We start from the raw sequence: 21,659 nt of genomic DNA on the forward strand, positions 1-21,659 counted from the left end.
GATGTCCCCATCTGACCTGTTGCTACTGTCTGCAGTAGATGCAGTGTTGCTGGCGTTTAGTGATGGTTGCTTTAACCATGTTCGTATAAATGATTATCCACAGATGTGTGTCACTGCTGTGGAAGCACTTTGGAATGATGCACGCACAGCGGAGCAGGTCACGCGCACCTGACACCATTTGTTGTTTGTATTTTTTGCTCCGTTCTCTTTTTTGAATAGAGGGTGCATAACATTCAACTGCCCGAAGATCCCGACGCCTGAAGGGTAAACACCAGGTTTACTAATCTACCCGCACAATTTGTCTGGTGTCGGAATGTCTCGCTATGTTAGTACATTCTTAAAAAACAAAACACCATTTCGGGTTGAAATGTGTTGTAACTGTGTTACTGAGCATTGTAACGGGTAATATATTACCCACATTTCATTAGTAATGCGTTACATTACTTCGTTACAGCAAAAAGTAATATATTACTATAACTCCGTTACTTTTGTAACGCGTTACACCCAACACTGCTGACTAACCATCATAGCAGTCCCCGGGGTAAAACCTCCTCAGCACCGCAGCACACGATAGGTGGAAGCAGGCCTCCGCTACAGCAGTGCAAAACAGGCAGAAACAGGCCCCAGCCCGAGACGGGGAGAACGTTCAGGCCACTCCGCAATGCCGTCGGTGCAAATCCTCCTTTCCACACCAGCGGAAGAGAGGCAGCCCTGCCCCTCACTTGCCACGCTCCGTGAGGCGGATGAGTAAAAGCACTCTGCTCGCTCTGATCGACGCTCTGCTCGACGCAGCTCTGCTCGACGCAGCTCTGATCGACACTCTGCTCACTCTGATCGACGAGCTTGATTTGCAGGTTGGCTAAGGTAAGGTAACATCTGGATGTTTAATCCAGTTGTTCATGATGATGTCCTATCTTTCCCTTTCCTAAGATCCACCATTATAATTACTTTAACAAAGTTGTTTCATTGGCATTTGGAGTATGCTTAGGAATAAGAATAATACAATAATACAATCTCAGCTAAGAATATTATTATTATTTTCATGACCTCAATGAAGTCACCATGGCTGCTACAATTTGTTCCTAGTAGAATCACCACTGCCATGAACTAGACTTTGGTCTTCACACTGTGTGTGTGTGTGTGTGTGTGTGTGTGTGTGTGTGTGTGTGTGTGTGTGTGTGTGTGTGTGTGTGTGTGTGTGTGTGTGTGTGTGTGTGTGTGTGTGTGTGTGTGCATGTGTGTGTGTGTGTGTGTGTGTGTGTGTGTGTGTGTGTGTGTGTGTGTGTGTGTGTGTGTGTGTGTGTCTTGTTGTGTGAACCAACCTCAAGGTGATGAACTTTGTGTTCAGGTTTTTGTCTGGTGTCTTTTGCCCTGTGAATCCATTGTTGGGCCCCTCTGAGAGATGTACCAAAGATAAGACTGTGCACCTGCAGGACACACACACACACACACACACACACACACACACACACACACACACACGGTGTGTATTGTTTATGCAGTAAGCTTAATGTTCAGTTGTATGTCACAGATGAAAGTTTTTTCAATAACCAATAACATTTATCACATGACATGGTTACGCTATGTTTGAGACAAAGAATTGACTGCATTCATTACAATAAATTATAACCTGTAATCCAAAAATCTCTATGAAAATAATATGTTATATTGCAAGTCACTATTCTGATCAGCTTTACATGAGGACTGGCTGCAGACTACTGAGTGTGTGTGTGTGTGTGTGTGTGTGTGTGTGTGTGTGTGTGTGTGTGTGTGTGTGGTGTGTGTGTGTGTGTGTGTGTGTGTGTGTGTGTGTGGTGTGTGTGTGTGTGTGTGTGTGTGTGTGTGTGTGTGTGTGTGTGTGTGTGTTTGTATTTAAACACTCAACAATAAATCACAACACATATGTATATGATACATACTGTATTTCATATCAAACAAACCTGGAAACAAGACATGCCGTTGGCTATATATATATATATATACTAGGTAAAGTGACAGTGATCACCTCTGGGAGGCTGACTGGAGTGTTGAGCAGCAGGCTGGCTGTGGAGCTGGACAGGGAAAGGTTCCTGACCAGGAACTGCTGAAAACCTGACGGATTCACCAACACACTGGCCAGAGTGAAGCCTGCATCCCCACACAGAAAGAAAACACAAATTGCTGAAAAAATACTTCTTTGTTGATATTTTTTAGTTTTTTTTCCAAGCGAAACATTTCAGCAGAGATGTCATGTTGGGGCCTATGAGGATCACATTGACAGGACACTGGAATATGCATCACAGACTAGGTAGAACATGGCTGTTTATCTAACCCTGGCTGCTGTTGAGGCTGCTGTCCGGAGGTAAAGGGCTGGATCTGAGACTCTCCAGGTGCTGCTGCAGTCTCTCAAGCTCCTGACACAAACCAGGCCGGTCTGACATGAAGAGGTGGTTCTGCTCCAACACTTCACTGATCCGCTCCAGCAGCTGGGTCACACTAACAGAGGGAGATGTCAGAAGGAAAGAAAACAGAGAGATGCAGGATGAAATATAGACAGGAGAAGAAATACTGCCGTATTTATCAAGCTTCTCAGAATTTATTTTGAAACTACACTGAAATGAAACTAGAACTAACACCAAGAAGCATAAATAAAAATATAATAGAATCCAAAGACTAGAACCTCCAAAGCTCACACAGACAACACAGATGACAGAGACAACTGAAATGGAGAATACTCTTGCATTCCTGAATCCACCGTGTGGAGACATTTTCCCTTCCCTCTGAGTCAATACGACTTATTTGCATAGTGTGTGTGTGTGTGTGTGTGTGTGTGTGTGTGTGTGTGTGTGTGTGTGTGTGTGTGTGTGTGTGTGTGTGTGTGTGTGTGTGTGTGTGTGTGTGTGTGTGTGTGTGTGTGTCAGAGTCAAGAGAATCACCAAAGGTATTATAATTCTATAATTCATCCTGAAGAGAAAACTATGAGGGGCCGTGTAGGCCATATTTCTAACTAACCTCACACACAGACTACTGAAAACATCTGGCCTTGCACACACACTACTGAAATACTCTCGCACACACAACTGAAAATTAACCTCACCCACGCATAGTGCTGCGTACCTGGACTCACATTCAGGTTCAGGTCCGGACTCAAGTCCAGAGGTTCAGGTCCGGACTTATAAGTCCGGACCTGAACCCATGGCTTGTGTCAAGTTGTGTGAGTAACTAAAGTGAACTTATTGTGAGCTAATTATCAATTGAAAATTAACTCATAATCAACTCAAATGCAAACTCGTCAGGTTTATTGTGCTCCCTTCCAACTTGTGTCTACATTTCTCTACAAAGTACAAATGTAAAAAAAAAACGTTTTGCCACTGAGTCTACAAATGTCTTATGACAGCAACTACAGTGAACTACTACAAAGTTCAAACATTTATTTCATTTACCAAACTAAAGTAACCAAACAGTCCCTGAGCTGACTGAGCCTAAATCCCTAAAACGTTGCTGAAAGGTAGAGTGTAGAGTAGACTATACGCATTACACTGTTACACACCTACTATACAGTATACACTGTAGTGACTGTACAGTCAGAGTGTACTGTACTGTCTGTACACCATGTCTTTTCTACAACTCTATACAGTACATACTACATACATAGTGATGTACATACATACATACCATTTTGATACAAATGTCATACATAGTTAACTTAAGCATCTATCATCTATGTCACTCGGACAGTGAGGAGACTGTGGACTGTCAAGACTCAAGACACTATGTCTAAGCCAATCACATCGCTAGCTTCCCTTGACGTCACACAGATCTCGCGAGCAGTTGCGATATTTTGCGAGACTTCAGTAATGGCCGCCATATCAGAAGCCGACACGATGTTTTTCGTCTTTTCTCAGCGCAAATTTCTCGATCTATGGAAGGTTTTTAGATGGTTTAGAACAAAAAGGAGAATATACGTAAGTGCTAGTTTTTTTGCGAGTCCAAGTACCGGTTCCTGACGTTCCGGTTTTAACCGGACTTGAACCAAAACTTTTTACAAGTCCAGTACCGGTTCGGCGTACCGGTACGCAGCACTACCCACACACTATTCTCTCACATTCACTAGTGAACACCTCACACACACAACTGAAAATTAAACCTCACACACACACAACTGAAATACTCTCGCATTCACTACTAAACACCTCGCATACACAACTGAAAATTAAACCTCACACACGCATCTGAAAATTAACCTCACACACATAATACTGAAATACTCTCACATTCACTACTGAAAACCTTACACACACACACACACACACACACACTCCTGAAAACATTTTACTGAAAGGTTCTCAGTAGGGAATGTGCATGTGTTTCACCTATGTGTGTGAGGGGGATTCTTGCTGTAATGCAGCGTTTCTCAAAGTGTGGGGCGCAGAGATGTGATAGGTGGGTCGCGAATGGACGCGATGAACGGGAGATTATTATTATTTTTAAATAAAAGTTTTGGACCTCAGGCCGGAATCGGACCTTGGTCCTCGCAGGCGGTAGTGTTCTGTTACAGCCGGAGACTCGCAACGGGTGTTTGCGGTGGCGGATGGGGTGGCGGATGCGGTACCGGTGTTGTGTCACATTATGCCTCCCCGTCATGAAATGCCCCCCTTGTCACGGGAACGCGCATTTCTAAATGACACGTTTCACCTCTAAATGACACGTTAACACCATAGGTTTACACCTTAAAACGATGTTTAAAACGAAAAGTAAACGTTCAGGGTTTTTATTAATGGTAATTTTCAGACTGTGAGTTGTTTAGTGGTAGCTCATAGTCTTGATTCTTCTGGTTTAACTTTTCGCTCCGTATTTGAGGTGTCGAAATTCGTTCGTCACTTCCTTTTCAGTTTGTTTTTTAAAATGTTTTTTTTTATCATTATTGTTACGTCCTGTCTGTATAAACGTGCTTTAAAATGTATTGTTTAATTTTACATAGTTGTCATCTAATAATCAAAATATGTTTACAAATGTTACATAGTCTTTGTCAGCATATATGCTATGCGTACAAAATAAAAGTGTGACATTCATGAAACTTGCTCCATTTATTGGTACCAGTCCTAGAACCATACCCTGAAAAATGCTTGAGGGTGGGATTCATAGAAACCTCTTTTGGTGGGGGGGGCATTATATGACAGGCCTGGCCATCACAATATGCCCCCCCTTGCTATCTTACAAAATAAAAGTGTCACATTCATGAAACTTGCTCCATTTATTGGTACCAGTCCTAGAACCATACCCTGAAAAATGCTTGAGGGTGGGATTCATAGAAACCTCTTTTGGTGGGGGGGGGAATTATATGACAGGCCTGGCCATCACAATATGCCCCCCCTTGCTATCTTACAAAATAAAAGTGTCACATTCATGAAACTTGCTCCATTTATTGGTACCAGTCCTAGAACCATACCCTGAAAAATGCTTGAGGGTGGGATTCACAGAAACCTCTTTTGGTGGGGGGGGGGCATTTTATGACAGGCCTGGCCATCACAATATGCCCCCCCTTGCTATCTTACAAAAATAAAAGTGTCACATTCATGAAACTTGCTCCATTTATTGGTACTAGTCCTAGAACCATACCCTGAAAAATGCTTGAGGGTGGGATTCATAGAAACCTCTTTTGGTGGGGGGGCATTTTATGACAGGCCTGGCCATCACAATATGCCCCCCCTTGCTATCTTACAACATAAAAGTGTCACATTCATGAAACTTGCTCCATTTATTGGTACCAGTCCTAGAACCATACCCTGAAAAATGCTTGACGGTGGGATTCATAGAAACCTCTTTTGGTGGGGGGGCATTTTATGACAGGCCTGGCCATCACAATATGCCCCCCCTTGCTATCTTACAACATAAAAGTGTCACATTCATGAAACTTGCTCCATTTATTGGTACCAGTCCTAGAACCATACCCTGAAAAATGCTTGAGGGTGGGATTCATAGAAACCTCTTTTGGTGGGGGGGAATTTTATGACAGGCCTGGCCATCACAATATGCCCCCCCTTGCTATCTTACAACATAAAAGTGTCACATTCATGAAACTTGCTCCATTTATTGGTACCAGTCCTAGAACCATACCCTGAAAAATGCTTGACGGTGGGATTCATAGAAACCTCTTTTGGTGGGGGGGGGAATTATATGACAGGCCTGGCCATCACAATATGCCCCCCCTTGCTATCTTACAAAATAAAAGTGTCACATTCATGAAACTTGCTCCATTTATTGGTACCAGTCCTAGAACCATACCCTGAAAAATGCTTGAGGGTGGGATTCATAGAAACCTCTTTTGGTGGGGGGGGCATTATATGACAGGCCTGGCCATCACAATATGCCCCCCCTTGCTATCTTACAAAATAAAAGTGTCACATTCATGAAACTTGCTCCATTTATTGGTACCAGTCCTAGAACCATACCCTGAAAAATGCTTGAGGGTGGGATTCATATAAACCTCTTTTGGTGGGGGGGGCATTATATGACAGGCCTGGCCATCACAATATGCCCCCCCTTGCTATCTTACAAAATAAAAGTGTCACATTCATGAAACTTGCTCCATTTATTGGTACCAGTCCTAGAACCATACCCTGAAAAATGCTTGAGGGTGGGATTCATATAAACCTCTTTTGGTGGGGGGGGCATTATATGACAGGCCTGGCCATCACAATATGCCCCCCCTTGCTATCTTACAAAATAAAAGTGTCACATTCATGAAACTTGCTCCATTTATTGGTACCAGTCCTAGAACCATACCCTGAAAAATGCTTGAGGGTGGGATTCATAGAAACCTCTTTTGGTGGGGGGGGGCATTATATGACAGGCCTGGCCATCACAATATGCCCCCCCTTGCTATCTTACAAAATAAAAGTGTCACATTCATGAAACTTGCTCCATTTATTGGTACCAGTCCTAGAACCATACCCAGAAAAATCAACCAGCGCAATGACGGTCAAGCAGCTGTTATTGACAGCTACGCTATGACCGCCATCTGGAAACACACATTTGGAAGAATCCGGGTATGTACATGATTGGAATAACTTTGCTTTTGTAAATGTTGCAAATGTGCATTTTTCAACAGGAATGTAATACTTGTGCAACTACTCTCAGGTTGATCCAATGGCACACAGTCATCGTGGGAATTGTGAACGAGAACCATCATTGGATGTTGGTGGTGAGAATAGGAGCATATTTTAAGCTCCAATCTGTATCTATAGTGCTGTATACACCATATATAATTAGTGATTTGCAAGATAACCGGGCCACACATACATGCTGTCACTTATTATTGATCAAATCTAAACAATACCCTACATCGTACCTGCGTAATGTATGGTTCCTGCCTAATGCATGTTGTGTTTCCATGTGAATAATAAAAGGTAATGTACCCCCATGAGAAGAAAACCCTCTTCTTGGATCCACTTGGAGAAGGGAAAGGCAAAACGAAGGTGTGCCTGCAGTCTACAAGGTACATTTGATACAGTGTACTAGTTCCGGTGTTTTATGAGTATTTTGACAATGATGTGCTGCATCTTGACACATGTATACATACTGTAGAGCCTTTATGAGGATGAAAGGCTGCAAGGTGTCAAGATGGACATGCAGCACCCTCCCCCATAATCGCCAACAAGACAGCACATCCTGTGGTGTCCTGGCCTTAAAAGTGAGTGTGAAATGCATTTAGCCAAACATTACTCTCAAACTCAAATTCAGTAGCAATTAGACTGAATATCTTGACTTGCTTTTATACATCTTGATCAAAGATGTATTGAATTGTGTCAAACTACACATATACAACATGTCATTCTTTAAATCTGTTGGGTAATTTGTCTGTATTCCATTTGAGGGTAAAATCATAGACCATGCAGTCCATATACTAATCAAGGTTCTCTTCAGTTTGCAGAGAAGATTTTACTGGGGGAGGTAATTGAGTTTGAAACCTCACAGAAGGCAGTGCACGAGCTGAGGCTGGACATTGCTACTTCTCTCCTCAGAGAATCTGGTTTGTTACCTTTTCTCAACATTGTCAATGACTTCATGTAGTTACTTTTATTAATTGTATCTCATAAGTATGCATCAATAACCTAGTATATTAATAATGTGCCATGCAAATTGTTGTATTGTATCACTGCTTGGACCATTGGTACTGTTGACCAGGGACATTATCAGGGTTTTAAAAGCAACACAGTGGCTTAAGTATAGATTAGGGTAAATAGTCACTACATACAGTATATTGTGTATCTCAACTCCAAACAGATAACATATGAAGCATCGCAGGCAGGCATCTTCAACTGCAATTTCATATAGGCTACACACGTCACACTCTAACACACCCTTTCAATTCTGCGGTTTATTTAAGATGTGAGATTTCCCCATCTTCCTCCTTTCAATGTGCTCATTGGTGTGTATTACTTTTAACTGATATCCTCAGTTAATTTTTACCTTGAATTTATTATAATCTAAGCTGTAAAGCTAATGTGATGAACAACAAAAGAACCATGAGAACCAAACTTAAATTGATGCGTACAGTGCGAAAGAAGTTTTTGGATGTTTTGTAATGACATTGTGCAGGTTCCCATTCTAAAGAGGGTAAGGAGAGAGTGAAAGAAGGAGCAGATGGCTCCTCTGTGCTCAGATTTAATCATTTAGAAAATCTATGTGTTTGTGTGTGTTTTGCCTTTTCTTCACACAAAATAATAAAAGACCACAACAAATGTGTCCTTATATAATTGACCTTTTAGTCAAAAATTGGAATGGGTCACCTTGACCCCAAATCTGTAATGTGGTTTATCTGAAGATATTGATTACGTTTTGTCTCAACAGATGATCTAAGCAGGCTTTGCTTTTACTGCGGGATGGAGGAGCAGGATGAAGAACATTGGGTAATTTCCTATTGCACATTACAAATAAAGAAAATTAGCAGAAATATGTTTCCAGACTTTATCAACATAACATTTGCGTTGGTAATTGCTACTATATTTGGCATCTTCAGCATTAACTGATAAAGGATTAATGTTTTGCTTGTTTTTCCATACATTTTTGTTGAAAATGTATTTCTTTCTCATAACACAACATTTATGTTTTTGAAAGATTTCGATTATTGAAGGAATGGTTAGAATGTTAGTGGGAAATACATTAGAGATATTCTATTATCATAACAAAATCCCATAATGCATACCTTACATAACAAGTATTTATTGTTTTCTCAGATTTGCTGTGACATTTGTCAGCAGTGGTACCACCACCAATGTGTACAAAGGCCGCCAGTTGATCAACCGTACTTGTGCCCTGGATGCACATAATGCCCCGAAGGAACCATCATTAACTGTCCACTGTCATTTCAACCAATGCAACTATTGTTTGGCCTGTCATAAAATGCACCCCACCCCAAAAGAGGTTTCTATGAATCCCACCGTCAAGCATTTTTCAGGGTATGGTTCTAGGACTGGTACCAATAAATGGAGCAAGTTTCATGAATGTGACACTTTTATGTTGTAAGATAGCAAGGGGGGGCATATTGTGATGGCCAGGCCTGTCATAAAATTCCCCCCCACCAAAAGAGGTTTCTATGAATCCCACCCTCAAGCATTTTTCAGGGTATGGTTCTAGGACTGGTACCAATAAATGGAGCAAGTTTCATGAATGTGACACTTTTATTTTGTAAGATAGCAAGGGGGGGCATATTGTGATGGCCAGGCCTGTCATATAATGCCCCCCCCACCAAAAGAGGTTTATATGAATCCCACCCTCAAGCATTTTTCAGGGTATGGTTCTAGGACTGGTACCAATAAATGGAGCAAGTTTCATGAATGTGACACTTTTATTTTGTAAGATAGCAAGGGGGGGCATATTGTGATGGCCAGGCCTGTCATAAAATGCCCCCCCCCCCCCCACCAAAAGAGGTTTTTATGAATCCCACCCTCAAGCATTTTTCAGGGTATGGTTCTAGGACTGGTACCAATAAATGGAGCAAGTTTCATGAATGTGACACTTTTATTTTGTAAGATAGCAAGGGGGGGAATATTGTGATGGCTAGGCCTGTCATATAATGCCCCCCCCCCACCAAAAGAGGTTTATATGAATCCCACCCTCAAGCATTTTTCAGGGTATGGTTCTAGGACTGGTACCAATAAATGGAGCAAGTTTCATGAATGTGACACTTTTATTTTGTAAGATAGCAAGGGGGGGAATATTGTGATGGCTAGGCCTGTCATAAAATGCCCCCCCCCCCAAAAAAAAGAGGTTTCTATGAATCCCACCCTCAAGCATTTTTCAGGGTATGGTTCTAGGACTGGTACCAATAAATGGAGCAAGTTTCATGAATGTGACACTTTTATTTTGTAAGATAGCAAGGGGGGGCATATTGTGATGGCCAGGCCTGTCATATAATTCCCCCCCCCACCAAAAGAGGTTTCTATGAATCCCACCCTCAAGCATTTTTCAGGGTATGGTTCTAGGACTGGTACCAATAAATGGAGCAAGTTTCATGAATGTGACACTTTTATGTTGTAAGATAGCAAGGGGGGGCATATTGTGATGGCCAGGCCTGTCATAAAATTCCCCCCCACCAAAAGAGGTTTCTATGAATCCCACCCTCAAGCATTTTTCAGGGTATGGTTCTAGGACTGGTACCAATAAATGGAGCAAGTTTCATGAATGTGACACTTTTATGTTGTAAGATAGCAAGGGGGGGCATATTGTGATGGCCAGGCCTGTCATAAAATGCCCCCCCACCAAAAGAGGTTTCTATGAATCCCACCGTCAAGCATTTTTCAGGGTATGGTTCTAGGACTGGTACCAATAAATGGAGCAAGTTTCATGAATGTGACACTTTTATGTTGTAAGATAGCAAGGGGGGGCATATTGTGATGGCCAGGCCTGTCATAAAATGCCCCCCCACCAAAAGAGGTTTCTATGAATCCCACCCTCAAGCATTTTTCAGGGTATGGTTCTAGGACTAGTACCAATAAATGGAGCAAGTTTCATGAATGTGACACTTTTATTTTTGTAAGATAGCAAGGGGGGGCATATTGTGATGGCCAGGCCTGTCATAAAATGCCCCCCCCCCCACCAAAAGAGGTTTCTGTGAATCCCACCCTCAAGCATTTTTCAGGGTATGGTTCTAGGACTGGTACCAATAAATGGAGCAAGTTTCATGAATGTGACACTTTTATTTTGTAAGATAGCAAGGGGGGGGCATATTGTGATGGCCAGGCCTGTCATATAATTCCCCCCCCCACCAAAAGAGGTTTCTATGAATCCCACCCTCAAGCATTTTTCAGGGTATGGTTCTAGGACTGGTACCAATAAATGGAGCAAGTTTCATGAATGTGACACTTTTATTTTGTAAGATAGCAAGGGGGGGCATATTGTGATGGCCAGGCCTGTCATATAATGCCCCCCCCCACCAAAAGAGGTTTCTATGAATCCCACCCTCAAGCATTTTTCAGGGTATGGTTCTAGGACTGGTACCAATAAATGGAGCAAGTTTCATGAATGTCACACTTTTATTTTGTACGCATAGCGTATATAATAATATGCTGACAAAGACTATGTAACATTTGTAAACATATTTTGATTATTAGATGACAACTATGTAAAATTAAACAATACATTTTAAAGCACGTTTATACAGACAGGACGTAACAATAATGATAAAAAAAAACATTTTAAAAAACAAACTGAAAAGGAAGTGACGAACGAATTTCGACACCTCAAATACGGAGCGAAAAGTTAAACCAGAAGAATCAAGACTATGAGCTACCACTAAACAACTCACAGTCTGAAAATTACCATTAATAAAAACCCTGAACGTTTACTTTTCGTTTTAAACATCGTTTTAAGGTGTAAACCTATGGTGTTAACGTGTCATTTAGAGGTGAAACGTGTCATTTAGAAATGCGCGTTCCCGTGACAAGGGGGGCATTTCATGACGGGGAGGCATAATGTGACACAACACCGGCGCTGTGAACGTCCACCTATGCCAGAGCCAGCGGCCCACCGAAGGCAGCAGCCACACACACACACACACACGTTGCAGTCGGGAAGAAAAGCAATGTGGAGCGGCACCTCACCACTTCATAATAAAGGAGTTTAACCGTGACACTTTTCGAAATCCCGTTTGTGTCCCCCCACTTTACAAATACCTATGTTTATTATTATTTTTTAACGCAAGCCGTCATCGCCACGGAGGACCACACAGCTTCTGTGAGCGAGCGAGCGAGAGAGAAAGCGAGAGAGCACACCTTTATCTATTTAATATATTGTAAAGAATAAAGTAAGAAATCATTCCAATAGGCAGGGTTGGGTTGTAACGGAATACATGTAACGGCGTTACGTAATCAGAATACAAAGATCAAGTAGGCTAACTGTATTCAGCTCGCATTACATTTGAAAAACGAGTAATCTGATTACAGTTACTTTCGTAAACCTGAAGTGAATACATTTTGGAATACTTATTGGAATTATGGTGGAAAAGTTTCCTCACAAAATGTAATATTCATTACCGGCAGAGCTGTGTGCACACTGCACAGCGCTGCAGCGCGTCTGTGAGCGAGAGAGAGATGCAGCGCGTCTGTGAGGCCCCGCCCCCGCACGCAGATGAGAGAGAGAGATCTCTTTTTAAAATATATTGAAAGTTAGAAACGGAGATGTTTAGATAAAATGTGCAAGATAACGTTTATGTAGCATTTCTTTATTGTCGAAATGATGACATTTATAACGGGATCAAATCAAAGTGAATGACCTGCTGCTGCTGCTGAATGCATGGGGCAAGTGAACAAGTTTTAAAAGTTATTACATCATTTCAGATAATAAATAATAATGATAATTCATTCTATTTAGGGGCGCCTTTCAAAGCACCCAAGGACACCTTACAATTCATAACATATTCTAAGGAAAGGTTTTAAGACAATACAAAGAATGCAGTCCGGGTGATGTGTTTTATGTGGGGTGCAGATGAGAGAGCTGTCCAGAATGACACCAAGATGTTGTGTTTGAGTTCTTGATAAGCCATTAAAACAGTAAAATACGTGTCTCCTGTTCACCAAAACATACCCATCTGTTATGGAAAAAGAAAGTATTCTAAAAGTCATCTCACATTTCAGAGCCATGTATTCAGTATTCAGTAACTGATTACATTTACAAAGTAACCCTCCCAACCCTGAGTATAGGACAGTGAAAAAAGAAAAAACAGTTTAAAGGGGAGTGATTAGTAAAATATGCATAAATAAAAAGAAAGAATGCTAACTAGGTAACATAAGATAAGAATAAACAAGTTCAAAGGATTTGTTATTGGTTGTGATCATATTCTAAAGATGTTTGGATTATTGAAAAGTATACAGCTCCCTTTCGTCTGAGTGTTGAGAGCTGTATCCATCAATTCATCTGGTGCTCAAAGAGGTTGATGCATTTCACTTCAACATTTAAAATAAAGCAAGTTAAAATAATTAAATTGCATACATGTTCTTTTAGTAAACACTGAAAACGGGTCCCACAGACCCAAACAGCACACAAAGGTTAAAGGTAAGCATATAATAATGTTAAAATGTGCTAAATATATACACTGCAAAAAACTAAAAAGAGAGGAGTAAAAGTAGCTCACGACAGGTGGGGCTTGAAAAGGCCCACCTGTTCAAAGTGGGGAATGGCAGAAAAAGTTTGAGAACCACTGCTGTAATGGAACTCATTGGCCCTTTTTCATTTCATCAAATCCCCCTCCTCGACTCCTCGGTCCTCCAGTAGTGACCCGGAAATGAATTTCAGTGCGCCATGTTGAAGGACATCTCATTTCTCTAAATGCACTTCGAGGATCGAGCAGGCTCTCTGGAGGAGCTATAACCGAGGATACACTGATGGGTCCTCCACGGCTCCTTCGTGGATGCATTTCCGGGAACAGATGTTTCAAAGAGTCGTGACGCACGGCCGGACTTATCTCAGCCAATGACAGCTCTGCATGCATCCCTTGGGCCCAAGAGTTCAAAACTTTTAATCTCAATCAGATCCGATCAGATTTTGAAATCCCATTTGTTGTGATCCAGGATCAGACAAATCGGACAGATTTTGTCCCTGGAGTTCAAAGCAATTCAGGATAGGATCACCCTGATCCAGATTACGACTTTTCAAGATGACTAGATCCTGAATATCTGTGCTTTAATCCTACTGAGCGCCATCTAGTGGATATGAAAAATAATACATGGAAGACAAGAGACCACATTGCAGACATCTATTGTCCGCAATTACTTTTGAAAGGTGATGACAGATGATGGACTTTTTTTTTGTTGAAGATATTTTTTCTTTAATCTAAATTACATTTGTGATTGACAATCTTTGTTGTGATACTTTCATGAGCATAAACATTTACGTCATCAACATTTGGTTGAAAACAAAACAGGCCACCACAAACGTGAGCAAAAAATGAAAAATAAAATTGATTTGCCATGAAGGCTAAAAAGTGTGTATTATTTCAGTTAACAAACTTTGCCATCTTATTTATAATGAAACATATTTTTAAATAAATGGTACAGTACATTTTGCTCTGGTAATCCACTGGAAACCCACCCCTCTGGTGGGATCAGGATAATCCAGTTGTTTGGGATCAAACTGATCCCAATCCTGTGTTGTCTGTTTGAACTACCCGTTTTGAAGATTTGATCCAGATTAAAGCTTGGATTGGATTTCCTGATCTGATCGGATATCAAAGTGATCCTAATCCTGTTGTTTGGTTTTGAACTCCCTAAAATCCAAATCTGATCTGATCAGATAGGGATTAAAAGTTTTGAACTCCTGGGCCCTGGATATTATTTTAGAAACTGCTTTCATCGCGACGCGATGTTTACAGAGAGAACAGCTGTGAGGTCCGTGCAGAAAGCAGAGCAGTGTGTATACTATATATCACTCAGTATAACAGGCCTACTCTCTTTATTTGCTTTAGTTTAGTAGATATCTACAAACAAAGAGTCGATATTTTTCTAAGACCATTTAGTGCTTCACATAATAAAATACACAACGGCTGTAGCCTGTTTTAGGAACTGTATGTGCGTGTGTGTGGTGTAGGTGTGTGTGGTACAGTGTGTGCAGATGCAGCGAACAGACAGGTTGGTTTGGTGTCCTCTGCTTACTTTTAATACTTGTAAATAAAACTTTTGGCCCGTCATTTATTTTCCTCATTGTAGCGACCAGAGAGGGGGGGGGGATATATCTCTGATAGTGTTACGTTATTATGAGAGTGCTCTGTTTGATTCTGTGGGTTTTCTCTGGAAATGTTTCCTTGTACGATGTGAGGGTCTAAGGATAGAGGTTGTCGTTTTTCTCATACTGATATTCTGAACAATCTGTGCTGTTGTATTTGCTGTAAAGTGTCTCTACTGTAGGCTATTTTTATTATATGTACAGCACTTTGGCTCGACCAAAAATCGTTTATAAATGTGCTATATAAATAAAACTTGATTTGATTTGATTTTGATTTGATTCTGAAATTGTATATATTTATATAAATATATACATATATAAATATATGTGTGTGTATATGTCCGCATCTGTAGTCTGTTATTGTCTCATTATACCGCACTGTGAATGAATCAAAGTAAATATATAAGTGGTCATGAACACATCTGTCCATCAGACAGAGGGCTGCTGTGCTTCCTGTCATCATTAATGGACGTCTCTTTAAAATGACCGCTCAGAGGAGAGGAGTTCTCATTTCTCTAACCGCCTGCTGCTTCCCCTCCTCTCTCCTCGGTTCCCCTCCTCGGCTCCTCGGCTCGCATCTCCTGTGGGCGGGACTAAGTATCGAGGATAGGAGTCGAGGAGGGGAGTTAGAGAAATGAGAAAGGGCCATTGTAATGAAACGGAAGTCATTGTAATGAAACGGAAGTAACAAAGAACAATGCTGCAGTGATAGGTGGCGATAATTCTCCTCTACTCTGTTTGGAAGTCGCCATTAAAGAAGAAGAATGAAACAGAAGGTCCAATTCAGCATGAATTTATAGAGAAACAGCACCGCAGCCGTAGGCTGGACCCTGGACCGAGCGGTCTACAAACTGAGACGGTCTGGTCTATGGAGGTGTTCTTGTTTACATCACCTGGCGCAGCTCGTGAGGTAGCCTAGCAACCCGCTAGCAACATGCACAGCTGCAATAAGCTAACAAGCTAACTAAACCGAAATTGAGCCAGAACCTTTCATTTTTTGTTTTACCATTTATTAAAGTGATTGATATTTCAGGCTGAGAGGACAATGGCCAGTTAAATATGATTGATTAAGTAAATATAGGAGTAACAGATGTACTCCAGCCTAATCCAAACAGGCAAGGCAGGCAAGTGCTTGGACCAGAAGGGATATGAGGAGCTGACCAATCACGAAGCGTCATTTATTGACTGGCAGCTAAAACAACCAATCACAACAGTGCTTCTCTGGCTGGCTCTGTCCAATCACAAACAAGAAGTGTTCTCCCTAAAGCAGGGGTGGGGAACCTCTGGCCCCGGGCCGTATACGGCCCGCGAGACCTTTGCTACGGCCCTCGAGGTAATTTATAAACATACGCAAAAAAGAAAAAAATTAAAGAAATCTAGACTGCAAACAAATTAAACAAGCGAGTACCTGTTTTTCCTGGCCAAGGTCAGGGTCCTTGAACACATCACGAGCCTAACGTGTCATCACGTGGTATATGTCTCGTCTGACAGGGATGCAGTTCTGACAGTTCTGCCGGAGAGCACCAGAACGCCTCCGCCACTTCCACAAATTGCAGTACCCATAAGGAGCCGTACACATGCCGCAGTTTTTGCGTGGCTGTGTCTTTAGTTGAAAGCCCAGTGGCGATCTGTTCATCTGTCATACTGATCATACAGTCAATAACTGTGTTGTTATTAGCATTTGGTTAGCTAGCTATGCTAACGAATATAAGAAGCTTTTTCTACAACCAGTGAGGTAAAGGCACATCTTTATATGATCATTATAGTTGTAAAAAAATAAGAGAATAAAGTAAACGGGTATAAAATACTATTTGACAGTAAAAAAATAGTTGTTATTAATAAACAAAAACACAGTTTGAAAGGGGAGTGATTTGTAAAATATCCATAAAGAAAAAGAAAATCTGCTTACAGTTCTGTTTCATATGGGTGTTGAGAGATGTATCCATAGATCTCTTAATGTTGCTCTCAAAGTGCACCAGATTGATGCTTTCAACTTCAACATTTAAAAAATTAAAAATGTTCAGGGGATCAGTGTCTAGGGACTCTGTCCTGGCTGATTTTCTCTGTGTATGTTGCTCGGGACGGAAGTGCCATACAAGCATGCACAGCTCATGTTTAGAGAAACCTTAATGAAGGGCATCAGTAAAGTGGAACTTCTGTATGAAAGCAATGTAAGGATTTGTATTGAACAAATCGCCGAATTCTAGGGGTTTCAGCGGCCAACACTAGCAGTTAAAAATAAGCAGCCAGAGATATTACCGCTATTGCCTCTGTAAACACGGCTCCAGCAGCAGCTGTGTGGCTGGTGAAGTGCACTGAGAGGGAGAAAGTCACAGCCTTTGTCTATAGCTTTAACTCACACCACCGCCGTCTCTATTAAAAACGAGATGGTCTAAAAGCACTCTTGTTGTTTGTGACCGTTTTCTACGTGCTGGTAAGACGGGGCAGTGCATCACCTGATGCTTCACAGTTCCCTACATTGCTGGAGGAACTGGTGCCGGTCCGTATAAGTGCATACATAAAATTATAGGCTAATTGATCACGGGTGGGCAGTGGCAAGCAAGTGTAGAACAAAACTGTGTTTCATCGTTGTGATGAACTCGATGGCGAGTGTATAGGCTGGTCGTGTAGGACTACAGCTAACTGTGCTGTTGTTGGAGAGAAAGGGTAGAGGAAAAAAGTCTATGTTCTCCTGGTCGGGGGGGCATAGCGCCACTAGAATAGAGTAGTGGTGTTGCAAGAGGATAAGCTAGTTATCGCTCTTGGACGGTCTTCAGGTACGATCTAGGACTTGTATACAAGGGTGGACGCGCGAGTCAAGGTGCCCATCTAAACAGATAATTTCCCACCCCCTCTGAAACCTCTTAATTCGGACTAAATTGAGATGGATGAACCTAACTGTCACACTGGTGTTTATTACAAGTTCATGTTTGTTTGTCTGATTGTTTGTATGGGGGGTCTATATGGGTTTGTCTAACCGCCATCTTGTGTATGCTTTGTAACAACTAATAATGAATCAGTCCATAGCCAGGGTAAAATTAACTAAACTTTAGTTATCTCTCCAAAAGTAAATGACTTGAGAAAAACAAATAATATAAAGATGTAAAGCAACATTCTGGTAGTATAAATGTGCTGTAAAATGAAAATAAATAGCAAAAGAGTGTTTATATGTCCCGCATCTGAGTGTGCAGAGGAACATGTAAACAAGAAGCACACTGTTCAGGATGTGCGCTGTAGGTGTAAGAAGATAATAAGATGATATTACTTTAAGAATACATTTTAAATTGTATTGCTGGTATGTTAAGATATGTTTGTGACCTTGTATAAACCCTATGCCCCGTCTTACACCCTGAGACCCTCAGAGGCATCACTGCTGGTCATAAATACCTGCCTGAGGAGATCAGGGTTGCAAAATCTGTCTGCTCAAATAGGTCAATGTTGTATTAATTATTTCATTTATTCTTAAATCTATGTATTGTATGGTAATAATGAGAAGGAAAAAAAACGTAATATTGAACACATTCCGAAACAAAGAACTAGACTCAGACATATTTATTAATTATTGTTGAAACCTTTTGCGCTGTTGCTACAAAATGGAAACTTTGTTGATTGTCTATTCCAACTGGCCACTGGATTCAGATAATTAATATAAGTTGAAGTTCAATTACAGTTTTAAATATAGTTTAACATTCTTTATTAAACTGCTTCAAATTATTTCTCGTATCAACCAATTGGTCTCTATAGACATTACTAAAATTCTAATAGTTGTTAAACTACTGACAAGTTTTCTGAAACCAAGCTTATGAACAACAGAGTAAAGGTTGCTGGTTAAGCCAGGATCAATATATTTGTTGAAGTTTTTATTGTGTGCATAATAAATGTGTTAAATGAATTGAGCAATTATTTAAAAGTATAATGTTGCAATCTCTTTAAAATAAGTAATTACAGTTAAAAAAAAATAGATGTTGTTTTCCAAGGGCCTCTTTTCCACAGGCCCACACTTTGAATCATGAGACTTTCAAATCCTAACAGACAGAGATCAGTATCACTTTGTGTTGCAAGCCAAATCTATGTAGGGGTTCTACTCAAGCCCAATTTAAATACCATAAAGAAAGTATTGAACCCAGCTCAAGCTAAATGTCAAATGTATTTAATTAATGCACAAGTGTTTGATTTATTTTAAATGTTCCAGTCTAGCTTCCTTCGAGTTCAGTCGAAGCAACAAATTGTTTCTCATAACATTCTCACTGCTGTCCCAAATGTTTTAACCTTGGGCAGACAAGCTGTTCACACACATACTTACACACACACGCACACACACACACACACACACACACACACACACACACACACACACACACACACACACACAAACACACACCCACACTTTGGATAAGTATTCACCTTACCCGCATCGTAAATTGTTGCTTTCTTTAGAGTTATTAGTAATTTAAGATTAATTATTAAATTAAATGTGGTACATAAAATAAAATAAATAAAATAACTTTGACTTGATAATTTTGTTCACAACATTAGACCTGTCCTCTAATCTCTACCAGAATAAGATATGTGTGCATGTTTGGGTGTTTTAACACTCCTGTAATGTACCTAGTCTTGTTATACTTTTCATTACTGAGCTGGGAAGGTGGTGAATTGCTTAGATTCTGATCCGTGCAAGTCCAATTTTGACTGACTTTAGTTCTAATGTTAATGTTAATTTGACTTCAACCCATAGGTAATTATTTAAATTAACTCAAAATTTCACATGATGATGGATTAGTGTTACACATTTTTCCCACTAATTTGTTTTACAATTAGGCCAATGGTAAAGAGAGCCATTGATGACCTTGTGTCCCTTTTGTTAGTACGTGGTTCCATTTTGTCTATGGCCTTGGACGGCTTCACTGAAAGTCACCCAGTTCTGCCCTGCTACAGTCCGGCTGAGTGCAGTCACAGAGATGCTATGGCTGCTCTACATCACATTAATGGTCTGGTCCGAGAATGGACACCATTTCCTGCTCCCAGAGAGAATGACACCCCTCAAACTGCCGCTCTTCCTCCTCCAAAGACTCAGGAGGCACACGAGCATTACAGCCGTTGATACTGTCTCACGTGGGTCTGCTCCCCCCCACCGAGCCATGAACTGAAAGCTTGACATCTGCTTTGAACACTTGGAAGCCTCCCTGTCACACCAGCACCAACCCTTGGGTCAGTCAGATGAGACTAACGGCTTCACTTGGGGCATTTGGTTCAGATACATGACTCTCGTTACCGCAGAGTGGGTTGTTTTTTAAGGCTATTCATACTGATATGCAGAGGATGCCTGTAGGTTGGCAAGCTGTTAAAAGCCCCTACTATTGTTAAAATAGGCCTAATGTCAGGGGCCTCTTAATGTCTAGTTCTACATGTATTCACATTATATGGACAATGTTTCCACCTAGTAAAGTTAAAGGCTGCACGAAACTCAGGCTACAATACGACCATTCTGTTCTGCTCTAACGATTCAATTGATAGATTCTACATCAAAACAATTAGCTTTTATTGTTTCCAATGATAACGTCATTTTAAGAGAAGGAATGCAAACCTGTTTTCAAATGTAAGGTTTTGAATTTGTTTAACATTTCTCAGTAATGACACCCTCAGACACCCAATTCCATTTATGCTATGCCTTCAGTGGTAACTCAGATGTTAAGGGGATGAAGCTTTTCCTCCCAAATCAGATATGCTTTGTTTTTCAACAAAGGTATACATTTCCTGCATAATCTATGTTTCTCACAATTGTTTTTTGTAAGCTGCACACAGGTGATACTGAGTCTTCTCGATTAATAGATTATAAACTACACCATGCTTAAATAGACTCCTAAGTTATTATTTCATATGTGACATATGTAAGAAAAGGGAGGGAAGAGTCAATTATATTGAGTAATTGCTTTTATATTGGAACATTTATTTCTCAAACCTATGTTTTATGGAAGAGAAAATGCATTTCTGTTAAACTAATATTTTATCAAAAGGTAAATGGTGAATTAATATAACATTTAGAATCATTGAGAAAGGGTTATATCCACAGGGACTAGCTCACCTTTAACTTAAAATAATATTTCTCTGCTATGGACTGATGAGTATATGATTCTTGCATGTTAAATGACTAACACAAACCTTCAAAATGATAATGTGCATGTGTCAGGAAGGCTCCCAAATAATTCTGAGGGGCCTATCCTATTTTGTAATTAAATGATAATGTGCTAATCCATTACTTTGAGTTGTCTTCACTCAGAAAACATCCTGTGACGAAGGTAACTTTGTCACTGAGGACTGACGGCTTCAGGCCATGTACTATTGCACATGTGGTTTTATTTTGAAAAGTGTTTCCCTTTCCCTATGTCTGTTACTCCTGATTATGTTCACCTGGTGCCCTGTGTTGTCTCCTCCCCCCCCCCCACCTGTGTCTAATTGCTGAT

The 21,659-nt window shown here is 40.7% G+C and overlaps 2 protein-coding genes across 3 annotated transcripts in view; one reads left to right on the plus strand and one right to left on the minus strand.

Moving 5' to 3' along the window:
- The window catches only part of abca2 (ATP-binding cassette, sub-family A (ABC1), member 2), a 238,833-nt gene that overhangs the window by 164,282 nt on the left and 52,892 nt on the right, over positions 1 to 21,659 (minus strand). Inside the window, exons 4-6 of the mRNA XM_034208396.1 lie at positions 2,312 to 2,475; positions 2,006 to 2,127; positions 1,323 to 1,427 (exon numbers count right to left, since the gene is read on the minus strand). Coding sequence (XP_034064287.1) covers positions 1,323 to 1,427; positions 2,006 to 2,127; positions 2,312 to 2,475 — 391 coding nt within the window. The remainder of the gene's footprint in view (positions 1 to 1,322; positions 1,428 to 2,005; positions 2,128 to 2,311; positions 2,476 to 21,659) is intronic.
- LOC117541226 (PHD finger protein Alfin1-like) lies at positions 6,879 to 9,500 on the plus strand. 2 transcript variants are annotated; one of them, XM_034208395.1, is made up of 7 exons: positions 6,880 to 7,028; positions 7,120 to 7,183; positions 7,389 to 7,477; positions 7,567 to 7,672; positions 7,942 to 8,011; positions 8,833 to 8,891; positions 9,219 to 9,500. In XM_034208395.1, exons 2-7 carry the CDS (start codon positions 7,175 to 7,177, stop codon positions 9,309 to 9,311), a joined length of 426 nt encoding a protein of 141 aa, XP_034064286.1. In that variant the 5' UTR covers positions 6,880 to 7,028; positions 7,120 to 7,174; the 3' UTR covers positions 9,312 to 9,500. The 2 variants fall into 2 exon arrangements, with proteins under 2 accessions (XP_034064285.1, XP_034064286.1); XM_034208394.1 differs by having other exon boundaries at positions 6,879 to 7,183.

Source organism: Gymnodraco acuticeps, unplaced genomic scaffold (assembly GCF_902827175.1).
Source record: "Gymnodraco acuticeps unplaced genomic scaffold, fGymAcu1.1, whole genome shotgun sequence".
NCBI lineage: Eukaryota > Metazoa > Chordata > Actinopteri > Perciformes > Bathydraconidae > Gymnodraco > Gymnodraco acuticeps.

What these genes read in the sequence shown, in the direction of transcription:
- LOC117541226 (XM_034208394.1), top strand. Translation starts at nt 7,064, where the DNA reads ATGTTGCAAATGTGCATTTTTCAACAGGAATGTAATACTTGTGCAACT. An exon ending in ACCATCATTGGATGTTGGTG is followed by an intron (nt 7,184 to 7,388) that starts GTGAGAATAGGA and finishes GAATAATAAAAG; the next exon opens with GTAATGTACCCCCATGAGAA. An exon ending in AGCAGGATGAAGAACATTGG is followed by an intron (nt 8,892 to 9,218) that starts GTAATTTCCTAT and finishes TTGTTTTCTCAG; the next exon opens with ATTTGCTGTGACATTTGTCA.